The sequence below is a fragment of the Aspergillus bombycis genome (genome assembly GCF_001792695.1).
Source record: "Aspergillus bombycis strain NRRL26010 chromosome Unknown contig00237, whole genome shotgun sequence".
Classification (NCBI taxonomy): Eukaryota; Fungi; Ascomycota; class Eurotiomycetes; order Eurotiales; family Aspergillaceae; genus Aspergillus; species Aspergillus bombycis.
The window spans coordinates 1343-13506 of NW_019170239.1; the positions used below are offsets into that span (position 1 = coordinate 1343).

Here is a 12164-nt window from a genome sequence, read left to right on the forward strand (position 1 = left end):
TATGCTATTTTATATAGGTGTAACGGCGGTATACCGCCGTTACAATAGGATACAGAGGTGGCCGAGCGGCTTACCAGTTACGTTAATTCAGTCTACCATAGCTTAGTTCCTGCAAATTAACAATTACCGCAAGCAGATCCACACCTTCGTCTAAATTGACCCTTTTATTTATCGTTTCTTTTTTAATTACGTTACACTGTGCAGTGCACGTGTCCTTGTTTGTTAGTCTGTGATCTGTATCCCGCCCCACCATGATACCACGTCTTATCAATAACTACATTGCTTACTTTCTGTGCTACTTTGACATGTAGTCAAATGAACACATAGGCACTGCAAAGATTCTCCAAATATATTCTCTGGTCTTCACGGGGCCTTGTGTTTCTGATACTGTATGGTCACTGTCTTTCTCCCTTTCCGGGCTACTATTTAGTACACAAGCGCAGGGCAAACGGCAAGGCCAACTTACGCAACAAACACTATGCAGTATACGCCTTTTGCCTCGGATATAGAGCTCCCGTTTTACACCGCATTAGCATCATTGAAAATCAATCATGACAAGCTTGATGACTCTGCCCGCAAGATAATAGGCCTCTATGAAATTCGCTCAACAGACCCTCCTAGCAGCTCATGTAGGATGCAAATACATGGAAATGCTCTAACCAGTGATGAGTGAGTGCTTTGTCATTATATGAGTGTTACACCTTCGTATCTGTTTATGCGCACTGGTTAACATGACCCAGGGTACCAGCGGGTTTCTACAGAGCCGAAGGATTGATTAAGAATGTCAACACTATCGAGGAATACCGAACTGTAGACAAAACACTTTTACTCCACCGATCTGGCAGAATGGTCAGTTTAACCAGGCATGGTGTTTCGCTGGGAAATTGACACTGTCTACTAGATATGGGATGCGATAAAAGATGGCACCATCTATTCGTGCCCATCACTTTTGTCTTCCTTTGCCATTCTTTCTTATGCAGACCTGAAGAGATACAAGTTTCATTATTGGTTCGCATTCCCTGCAATTCATTTGGATCCTTCCTGGGCCCCACTAGGGCCAAATAATGATACTGCTCACTCCAAGTCTTCTGAAAGGGAATGTGTACCTTCTACATACTTATCAAGTGTTGAAAGTTCAACACTCGTGGAAGCAGTAAACACCTGGAGCTACGGCATTGACGCACGACAGCGTGGGTTTTTTCTAGCTCGAAGAACCCTAGCTGCTAGCGGCAAAGCCTCTCAGGATTCTACTAAAGATACAGGTTCTGAACCGGGAAAGGGGAAAGCAGCAGATGTCGAGAGTGTCTGTTGGCGGATTGCTACCCTTTCAGATTATGAAAATGGATTTTTTGACGGGGCTAACTTTGAAGATTGCTATGTCTGCTTCGTTGATCCTTCTAATTACGAAAAAGCGCCTGGCTGGATGCTGAGGAATCTGCTGGTGCTTGTAAAACATCGATGGAAATTGAGTAAAATTCAAGTTTTGAGATTTCGCGATGTGCATTCGAAGCGTGACCAAGGCCGCAGCATCGTGGTAACATTAGCGGAGAAGAACCAGCAAACGTCAATACTGAAGGCGCCAGACAATCTTATGCCCAAAGTGACCGGTTGGGAGCGCAATCCAACAGGGAAATTGACAGGGAGATTGGTAGACCTGACGGAATATCTGGATCCCCAGAGGTACAGTTTCCTGAAACGAGACTAAGCGAAACGAAGTGTAGCTGATTTCGTACAATGGCCAGATTAGCAGATCAGTCTGTAGACCTCAACCTGAAACTCATGAAATGGCGAATCAGTCCCAACCTAGACCTTGAAAAGATCAAGCATACAAAATGCCTCCTGCTTGGTGCAGGCACTCTTGGAAGCTATGTTGCCCGGAATCTGATGGTATGTATGGTGCAAGTGATGATTTACTATGTATATAGATGACTAATTGCATCTATATCTAGGGCTGGGGCGTTACCAAGATAACGTTTGTCGACAATGGGTCGGTATCATTCTCTAACCCAGTAAGACAGCCGCTATTTAACTTTAAAGATTGTTTGGCAGGTGGAGTTAAAAAGGCGCATCGGGCTTCTCAAGCTTTGTCGGAGATTTACCCAGGGGTCGAATCTACCGGATATGCTCTATCAGTGCCAATGGCCGGTCACCCCGTATTAGATGCTGAAAAGACCCGACAGGAGTTTGAACTCCTTAAACGATTGATAGATGAGCATGATGTCATCTTTCTTCTAATGGACACACGAGAATCCCGCTGGTTACCAACTGTCATGGGAAAGGCAGCGGGAAAAATTGTGATGAATGCTGCATTAGGGTTTGACTCCTTCGTTGTTATGCGCCATGGTGTGAAGGTTGCAGAAGACCCAGCAGCAGAGCTCGGTTGCTATTTTTGCAATGATATTGTTGCTCCAGTGAACGTAAGTGATAAACCGTGAATTTAGTCTTGTGAAAACCACTAAAATTTACTAGTCCATGAAAGACCAGACACTGGATCAACAGTGTACCGTGACCAGACCTGGCGTGGCCGCGATTGCTTCGGCCTTATTGGTTGAGCTGCTAATTTCTGTCCTTCAACACCCTCTGGGTGCTGCAGCTCCGGCTCCGGCCTCAAGGGATGATGATCGAGGGAGTCATCCCCTAGGACTCGTGCCACATCAAATTAGAGGTTTCCTTTCAACCTTTGAGAATCTATGCGTAGTAGGCAAGAGCTACAAATGCTGTAGTGCTTGCTCAGAAAAAATCGTTGACACGTACAAGGAGAAAGGCTGGGATTTTGTGCACAAAGCTTTGGATGAGACTGGATACGTGGAAGACCTAAGCGGTCTTAAGGAGGTTGGTCTCCCCATTCTCGTTTCTTTCTTTGTTTGTTCTCTTTGCCCTCTATTTAAGACAAATGCTGAGGCTCTGCAAGGTTCAAACAATCGCTGAAGCCACAGCTGCCGACATCGAGTGGGATGAGGTCTCTGGAACCGATAATGAGTTAGAGGCCATGGGAGCTGACAGATGATGTTGCGTACTCTTTCGAGGCGAGTCCTTTGAGCCAATAGGCTTCCGCAGAAATCATTATTTTCAGGGAGAAGCGAACACGTCATGCCTCGTTGCATGTTGTTTGCGTGCAAGACCAATGAAGTAGGCTTCCTTAGATTCCTAGCAACCAGGTTAGTGACGCTAGACTTGACTTTTTAGGATCATCCGCTCGTGACTGATACATTACGTGAAGACTCTGGTTTAAGTCTATGTACTTTCTGGAACAGCCGCTTGAGCTGCTTCTCCAAATCTTTGTCTTCGGCTCCCTGGTAGAACTTGCAAACAAAGTGGCCACCTGCCTTCAAGACCTCGAAACTAAACTGTAGCGCAGCTCGGCAGAGGTCCTTCCTTAGGTTAACTGTGTATCAGACAGATCGGGTGCAACTCAGAATAAGAGGCTCACCATGCTTCCCGCATGGTCTCTGAAACTCATGCCACTAGTATTCATCATCCTGTTATACGAATCACTTAGACTTCTCTTCCAGCCCAGATGTTTGATACCAGGGGGGCAGACATATCACTTAGAACCACGTCCACGGTTCTTTTACCAGTCAGGCAAGGCTCTTCCATCTCTCCGTAGTTGCGAGTGGGGTTTTTCCTATCCACATCCAATTCAGACGCCTCATGGCTCAGGCCGATATTTGGGTTTATGCCTGGGCGGTGCCGTTGGTCCCTTGTTGGATCATGCAAAAAATCTTGGACATAGGCCTGGATGCTAGGATCCAAAAAGTTTCCTTGAATTGTAGATACACCCTCTGGTGGCTGAGCAGGAATGATATCAACGCCAAGGACGCGACCGTTTGGCCCAGTCCGACTGACTGCCACCTTCAGGAAGTTAGGATAGCTACAGAGCAAGGCTCATGACTAGCTGACGTACCTGAGACCACGAACCCGGCGCATATCCCTATTATCGTATTGTTAATACGGTGAACAGAATTATGTCCGTTTTCTCGAACCGTGACTGTCATACCAAATCAACAACAGTCTGCCCGTTACGGAAAATGCGATATTTCGCATCTATCTATCCATGTGGGAAGTGTTAGGGTAAAAGTATACACATGTAAGAGAGTTCGATGCTACACCTGAATAAGTTTAAAGGCAGCTCGACTTTTCAGCCCTTGGACTGTTGCCGCTCTTGTAAAATGATCTTTAAGTTGACGTGTTTGCCACCTCTTCGAGGAGGAGGATCGCTTTAGGATGAAAGGAGAAATAGCAAGGGCACGTTGCGACCGTGAAGTGACTTTTAGAAGTAACCACATTGCTGTCGGCAGGGTGTATCGTCGAAGTTCAAGGTTGGCTGTAGTATGAATTGGTTACCTGGTGTAGTTATAGAAATATTAAAGCTTACCTAAATATATGTTGCAAAGGGCAATCGGAAGCGTGGCCGACTTATAACTTGAAATTAAATATCTTGACAAGCAACAAAAAACCCCAGCAATACAATGAATTCTTGTATCACGCAACTTGGTCCTTCTTCGCTTTGCCTTTCCCTCTTGTCTCTAACAAAGAAGCCTACGAGGTCCAAGGAGGTGAAACAATGAGGTCAATTAAATTCACTCTAGTATGTGACTGAAGCTGCTCTAAAGCCGTTTCTTGTCTCGCTTCAAGGGAGAAAATTCACCTAGTCCGCCCAACCCGCGACTGCGTCCAAGGCGGTTGCCACTTGGAGCAGATACTTGGGAAGCAGCATTTCGCCCTGTACTTCCTAAGACCAGCTTCCGACCTGGCCGCCTGATGTCGTGGGTATCTTCGTCGTCGTCTTCGTCGAACAAGCCCATGTCGCGTTGGGTCCCCAGTTTACGTTTCCTTGATTTGAATTGCCCATGGGCAAATATACCGCTGACAGTTTCCATTCGTCCCTCGGGATCCGAATTGTCTACCAGTTTTCTCTGAAATTGCCCCCCTTTTCTGCCATTGGAAGTGCCATGACCCAGATGTAGTGTGTCCACAGTCACAGGTAGCTCATCAACCGACGGCTTCTGACCCTGATACCCAGAATTCCCACACTTTTGAATATCATTCTCAGAGGCTTTTTCATTTGTTCTACTGGTCATATGAGTTGTGTGGAGCTCATCTGCATCATCCTCAGAACTCATAGCTGAATCTCGAAGCCCACTTGTTCGGTTTAGAAACGGAGTGATCGAAAAGGACGACTTCTCGCCAGGTAACGCTGATATTTTACTTCTCTTGTCCTGTGCACGAATAGCTCCAGGGGTTGCGATTGTTAGACCAGAGTTGTGTTGTGTAGTGGACTGCGCACTGGAGAATTTAGATTCGTGATTGTTAGAGGTGTCATGCTGTCGTCTAAGTTCCGTAGCAGCTGCCTGGTATTGGTCCTTCGTTGAACGTAGCTTCTTATTCAAGGCATCAAGATTGGCATCGAGTGCCGATCGTTGGGCAGCCCATTCCATACTTTGTTGTTGAAAGACACGCTCACGTCCATCCCGCGCCCGTGCCTCCTCCACGAGTTCTTTGCGCGCTCCTTCAAGGCTTAAGCTAAGCGCTGTGACTTGTTCTGCATTATGCGACTCCCTGGCTACCGTTTGTTCGTGGGCCTTTTTTTCACTTTCGAGTTGTACCTCAAGGGTTGCAATCTGTTGTTCGAGATTTTTCTTCTCGGCAAGGAGCATATGTTCAGAAGTTTTCTGGGACTTGAGCCTTTCACGTCCGCCTCTGCGCTTGAGAGTACCCTTGAGAGGTGGTGTTTTCCTGCAAGGAGCTTTTTCGCATCGACAGAAGAATTTGTCAGGGAGCCAAGCTCAAGCTACATTAGATTTTCAGTATGAGCCGTTCCACATTACATACTCATGGGTAACATACACGAAGTGTCTCTATTTCATGAGACGACGCATTGTGCGTTCTTCGTAGCTGATCGATCTCCTTGTAAGTCGCTTGGAGCTGAAGACGGACTTCAGATTCCTTCCTTGCGGTTTTGGTCAATTCCTGATTGACATGATTCAACTGCCACCGCAGATTCTCGTTCTCAAATCGAAGGAGCAATTGTTCCACGCGCAGTACCCGGTTTGTTTCAGCATTTAGAAGCTGTGCCGTGTGCACCAGGGTGTTGTCATATGCTTTTTCCAGGCTCTGTGTTCTTATTGCCATTCGACACTATAGGACAAGGTAAGCTTGTAAAACGCCATGGGACCAAGATGACAAACACACATCTTCTACCGTGCTTCCTGGATCTTTGCTACTCAATTCCATAACAATGAAATAAAACTATAATCGCGAATGATGATATATAAGATCCTAAGGCTGCTGGGTGCGGTACAAGTTTATCTTTGATAAATGAGAAATTAAACACTATCTGTCTAGAGGCCAGGAGGGCCAGTACCTTTCCGTCCGTTCACATGGATGACGACACAGGAAAAACTAGTGCCGGTCATTCCGCAGTATTGGACACCTAATACATCCTACTCCAAACTACGATCGCTCCATACTACTAATGCAACCAGACCACTGTCTTCAAGTACATGGATCATTCCATTGTACATCACCCATTGATTTGTTGACAATTGTTCCGTGCAAACACCACATTCCTGCTGTAGTGTTATACTCCTGACATGTCAACATGAAATTGTTTACTCTCATCATCGCACTCTTCTATATTGTATCTAGCGCTTGCGCGAGCCCGGAGTCTGGCAAGTTCGAAAGATATCAGTCTCTCTCTCGCTCCATTCCCATTGATTTGGATGACTCGTCATATGAAGACTTGACATCGAAACCCCGAGATTATCACGTTGCGGTACTTTTAACGGCTGCTGAAGCTCGCTATGGGTGCATCTTATGTCGCGAGTTCCAGCCGGAATGGGAACTCATCTCGCGAAGTTGGAACAAGAGCCCCAAACCCGATGGCCTAAAAATGCTTTTTACCACCCTTGACTTCAATAATGGTAAAGCAACTTTCCAAAAGGTGGGTTCGGATTGATCATTTACAGTATTATTGGCTAATACTAGAGGAAAAGCTGATGCTCCAAACTGCCCCGGTTCTTCTTTTGTTTCCTCCAACTGTTGGTCCCTTCGCTAAAGTTGATGATGCGCCTGTTAGATTTGACTTCAGTGGGTAGGTGTGCACTGAAACTCTTTTGTTGAGGTACTGCTGTGCTAAATAATTACCTTTAGTCCAATCTCTGCTGACCAGCTTTACGTGTGGATCAATCGTCATCTTCCAGAGGGACCAAAGCCACCCCTTGTTCGTCCCATTAACTATATGCGACTCATTTCTGCAGTGACAATATTAATGGGCGTGTTAACCTTATTCACTGTTCTATCACCATATGTTTTGCCAGTTATACAGAATCGAAACTTATGGGCCGCGTTCAGCTTGATTTCCATACTATTATTCACAAGCGGCCACATGTTCAACCATATCCGCAAAGTGCCATATGTTGCTGGCGACGGCAAAGGTGGCATTAGCTACTTCGCCGGTGGATTCTCAAATCAGTTTGGAATGGAGACACAAATTATTGCTGCCATCTGTAAGTGTGGGCGCCTGAAAGCCAACGAAACATGAAATTTCTATGTTCCTGCTGCTTATACATTACCGTGCAAGATGCCATCCTTTCCTTTGCGACAATAGCTCTCGCGATGAAAGTTCCCCGTATCGCGGACACTAAAGCGCAGCAAGTAGCTGTTCTAATCTGGGGAACTGTATTGTTTGGTATGTACAGCTTTCTTCTGAGTGTCTTCAGGGCAAAAAATGGCGGATATCCTTTCTTCCTGCCTCCATTCTAGTTCAGGTCACAGTCGCAACGCTAGTCGTCTCTTCCACCATAGTTTATCCAATGATTGCATTGAAAGAGAACAAGCTGAAGTTGTGGCCTCGACGATTACTTGAGCCAGCAATACCTGATTACGACATTTGGAGCTAGGAATTGGATTATAAGAACAACTACGTTTCGGCTTTCTCGATGGCGACGAAGTGTTACATCCTGACTATGTTCCCTGAACGCACATGTGCATAATTATAGCTAGCTAGAATAAGGTTAGCTGGTGCTGTTTAACATGTAGAACTATTCCATGCAGCGGTTGCTTTTATCAAATCTATCTTTGTCAATGCTTTCTTAGAAGACGAAATATCTGACGGTTTTGATCTCATCTAAGCCACGCGGACCCTGCAGGAAAAATTAGTTCCGGCCCGGGGTCTCTTGGCGTATTACAGCAATCTTTCTCCATGAGGTAAACATAGCTTCAATTCAGAAAACTTACAGATACGTTGAGTTACATGTCACTATGTCCCAGCCGGGCGAAAACGTTGACAGGGCTCTGGTCTCTTCGGTATCTGGTGTGACGCTCTTGATCATTGTTCAAATAGCCTCTAGGCTGTTCACGTTCATCGCAAATCAATTGATCCTACGGACTCTTTCCCCGGCAATCCTTGGAGTTGGTACTCAGCTGGAGTTATACTTCATCTCGATACTATACTTTTCCAGGGAAAGCATCAGAACAGCGATTCAGCGACAACCTTTCCATGGAGCATCTGCTAGTGCTATCCACGATGGGAGCCATGATCAGATAAGTGGCAAACTTAGTCGAAAGGCCCAACCACAGACAATATCTTCCCAATCAGTAGTAAACATGTCTTATCTGAGTATCAGCATGGGAGTCCCATCAGCTTTGATATTCGCGACATTGTACACACAGTTTGCTTCCAGGGAAGTTTCCGAAACACCTTTCTATCTAGCCGGCGTTGCGATCACCACAGTTGCATCCCTTATGGAGCTTTGCGTTGAGCCTTTCTTTGCTGTGGTGCAGCAGTATACATTGTACAAGAAGCGCGCAATAGTGGAGACAGCTGCAGCATTTATGAAAAGTCTAACCGTGTGTGGTTTATTTTTATGGTCTTCTTGGAAAGACCAAGACTTGGGCGTCCTTCCATTCGCTCTAGGTTACCTTTGTTACTCTTTGTCACTTTTTTGTGGGTATTATCTAACCATACCAAAGTTAACAAGTCGATGGCAGTTTTCTTTGCTCCTTACCAAAATTAGATTGAGGTACGTCACCAGTTAAGTGGAAAGGGTAATGTTTCGATCATGGTAACACTTTCTAGTGATAATTCAATCTACCTGGCAGATAGGTTCCCAAGGCACCTAGTTACACTTTCCACAAATGTCTTTTTCCAGTCCATCGTAAAACACCTCCTGACTCAAGGCGACGCAATGATGCTGGCAGCAATGACCAGCTTAAGAGACCAAGGTATATACTCTTTGGCATCAAACTATGGCGGCCTGATAGCGCGCGTTCTATTCCAGCCTATCGAAGAAAATAGCCGAACTGTCTTCTCATCTCTGCTCAACTCTGGGAAACAATATACAAGAAATGTCAGCGCAGCCAAGGCACATCTAATCGAGATCTTACAAGCATATGGAATGCTAGCTGTTTTCATATTCCCTTTGGGGCCGTATCTGGTTCCCCGAATACTATCTCTTTTGGGCGGGCAAAGGTGGGCTTCTCCAGAAGTTGATAGTTTACTTTCACTCTATTGCTATTATATACCATTCTTGGCATTCAATGGTATAACAGAGGCGTTCGTTTCGTCTGCAGCTAGTGCTTCTGACCTTCGAAGACAAGCGTACTGGATGGGGCTGTTTTCAGCAAGCTTTGCTTTAGCAGCTTACCTATTTTTGAAAATCGGTGGCTTGGGTGCCCATGGACTAGTCTGGGCGAACATTATCAATATGGCAGTCCGTACGGCCTGGAGTTTTATGTTCCTCCGGTCCTACTTTTGTCTGCACGGCAGTAACCTAGCCTTGGCTGAATTCTGTTTACGACCTCAAACATGGATTGCTGCGGCTCTGTCATCGGTGATTCTGGCTAGACAAGGACACGACCATACTAACTATCGTAGCTCTGTGAAGGCATTAATGCTTTGTACTGGTTATAGCATCCTGATGTAAGTCGAATTATATCACACATCATGGCTAAGCTCTAACTAGTATAGAATATTCCTCGAACGAAAGTACCTTACAACAAAATACACATATATTTGCAGAATGATCAACTCTAGGCGTGCTAGAATAAAGACGGACTGACGTGCAAAACTAATCGTCGAACACAATTTTCGTGGCTGTCTTGTCGGTGTCGACATTCTTGAAGAAAGCACCATATGCATCATGTTGCTTTTTCTTGACAGTTGTTCCGAATTTAAGGAGGTCTTCTGGTATATCCTGTTTTGCTGCTCTGAGGACGTTGATCAATCTGCGGCTCATTAATGAAAGGCCCTCACTCAAATAACTCTGCTGGCACAATGAAAAGGTTAGAGATGAGGGCTCACTCACGCGCCAGACTGAGCTTTATCTGTCTCGGTAAATAGGGTCACAGCATGTCCCTCGGCTCCAGCACGACCAGTTCTGGACGGAAAAAAGATGTCAGGCAGTCCCACAGATTCAAGGCATATTACTTACCGCCCAATTCGATGTACATAATCTTCAACCGTAAGAGGGAATGTGACATTAATGACCTGTTTGACCGAAGGAATGTCAAGTCCACGAGCTGCAACGTCCGTAGCAACGAGGACGGTAGCAGTTCCTGTTTTGAAGGCGTCTAGGCTGCGAAACCTCTCCTGTTGACTCAGGTCCCCATGTATCCCTGCGACTCTAAATCCCTTTGTACGAAGAAGTCTCTCAATCCGCACGGCTTCCTTCTTATACAAACAGAAGGCTAGCACTTTTTCTGGCTCGGGAACCCCTCGCTGGGACCGATTTAATAATTGAACAAGTCGAGACTCTTTTTCATGTGGCTTGACAACCTCCACAACTTGCTTGATCCTGGTGTTCGCTCGTGGGTCCGCAGATGGATCACCTCCGATAGTGACAGTCACAGGAGAGGACATAAAAGTTGACGCGAGGTCCCTGACACTGGGAGGCCAGGTTGCAGTGAACATGACGGTCTGGCGCTTAGATACCGGCATTGGACGAATGATGTCTTTGATATCTTGTTCAAAACCCTTGTCCAGCATACGATCCGCCTCATCCAGAACCAGGTACTTCACTTTTCCTAGGTCTACCGAACCGTCATTTTGAAGATCCTTCAACCTACCAGGGGTCGCAACAACAATCTCTGCGGCTTTCAGAGCCTCCCGCTGTTCCTCTTTTCTCACGCCGCCGAATACACAAGCAACTCGGACGCCCACGGATCCAGAGAATTTTAACAATTGGTCGTATATTTGCATCGCTAGCTCCCTTGTTGGAGATATTATTACTGCCATAGGGCGATAAGGCTTTTGTTTGCTTGTTGCTGAGTCCTGGATCTTCTTTAGGCATGGCAACCCAAATGCAAGTGTCTTTCCACTTCCAGTTTCTGCGATGCCAATAACATCACGACCAGTGAACAACAATGGCCAGGTAGCAGACTGAATCGAAGTTGGTGATTTGAATGATCTCAATGGCGCATACAGGTCATCTTTGCAAGGAGGAAGGTGAGAAAATGAGATGATTGGGCGCATTACATTCTCGGATGATGTATCTGTTATCTTAATAGAGTTTTCCGTCAGGAATTTCTCGATTTCGGATTCAGGGACATCGCCCAATGCAGGAGACTGGACGTAAGAGAGACTCTGCTCAGCACTTAATTTAGACTCCGCAGGTTTTTCCTTCTTTTGCTTTACGCTCTTCGGCTTTTTCTTCGGCCTATGCCCATCACCTCCATCATTGTGAAGATCACGTTTAGTCATTGTAATCCCCTTTTCAGTTTAGATAGAGGCGAAAACAGTGGATAGGAAGAAGAGAACAAATAAGGTAATTATTTTTATAACAAATAGAGTTTGTAGTGCCTGAAAAGACTTTGTCTTGATATATCAAGGGGAGAGTTTTTTCGACATCTCTCGATCTGTGTCTTTTTTTTAATCTTCCGCAATTTTGCCGTGCGTCACCGCCAAGAGTAGAAAATTCGGATTGATTAACACTTGAGGTTAACTAACATAACCGGTAAGCGGGAGACTCATGTAGGCGGGGAGGTCAGTGTTACGTCCGGGCTTTGTCATAAAGTCCTAAATCAGTAAGCTAACTGTATATAGTGATACTTATCTGTAGTTATTCTTTAACTAATATTGTTAAAGAATTATAATCTTAATAGAATAGAAATTATAGTAGAATTTCTATTAATATAAAATTATTTTAATATAAACTATTATTAAA

General features: G+C 45.3%; 5 protein-coding genes across 5 annotated transcripts; 2 read left to right on the plus strand and 3 right to left on the minus strand.

The window, feature by feature from the left end:
• Nucleotides 1-478: 478 nt before the first annotated feature.
• ABOM_012058 (putative autophagy ubiquitin-activating enzyme ApgG) lies at nt 479-3007 on the plus strand (the record flags this gene model as incomplete). The annotated part of the gene is made up of 7 exons (XM_022539186.1): nt 479-669; nt 741-849; nt 902-1680; nt 1743-1887; nt 1950-2417; nt 2470-2832; nt 2912-3007. The coding sequence occupies 7 exons, from the start codon at nt 479-481 to the stop codon at nt 3005-3007; spliced, it is 2151 nt and encodes a 716-aa protein (XP_022382952.1).
• Nucleotides 3008-3069: 62 nt separating this feature from the next.
• Nucleotides 3070-4286, minus strand: ABOM_012059 (RlmE family RNA methyltransferase; the record flags this gene model as incomplete). Its single annotated transcript, XM_022539187.1, has 7 exons — nt 3070-3147; nt 3243-3371; nt 3431-3479; nt 3542-3852; nt 3905-3931; nt 3998-4048; nt 4110-4286. The coding sequence occupies 7 exons, from the start codon at nt 4284-4286 to the stop codon at nt 3070-3072; spliced, it is 822 nt and encodes a 273-aa protein (XP_022382951.1).
• A 321-nt stretch (nt 4287-4607) lies between these two features.
• Nucleotides 4608-6132, minus strand: ABOM_012060 (uncharacterized protein; the record flags this gene model as incomplete). The annotated part of the gene is made up of 3 exons (XM_022539188.1): nt 4608-5672; nt 5717-5791; nt 5848-6132. 3 exons carry the CDS (start codon nt 6130-6132, stop codon nt 4608-4610), a joined length of 1425 nt encoding a protein of 474 aa, XP_022382949.1.
• Nucleotides 6133-6601: 469 nt separating this feature from the next.
• ABOM_012061 (OST3/OST6 family protein) lies at nt 6602-7543 on the plus strand (the record flags this gene model as incomplete). Its single annotated transcript, XM_022539189.1, has 3 exons — nt 6602-6943; nt 6996-7093; nt 7153-7543. 3 exons carry the CDS (start codon nt 6602-6604, stop codon nt 7541-7543), a joined length of 831 nt encoding a protein of 276 aa, XP_022382950.1.
• Nucleotides 7544-10070: 2527 nt separating this feature from the next.
• Nucleotides 10071-11701, minus strand: dbp3 (RNA-dependent ATPase DBP3; the record flags this gene model as incomplete). Its single annotated transcript, XM_022539190.1, has 3 exons — nt 10071-10227; nt 10308-10379; nt 10434-11701. 3 exons carry the CDS (start codon nt 11699-11701, stop codon nt 10071-10073), a joined length of 1497 nt encoding a protein of 498 aa, XP_022382948.1.
• Between the last annotated feature and the right edge of the window lie 463 nt (nt 11702-12164).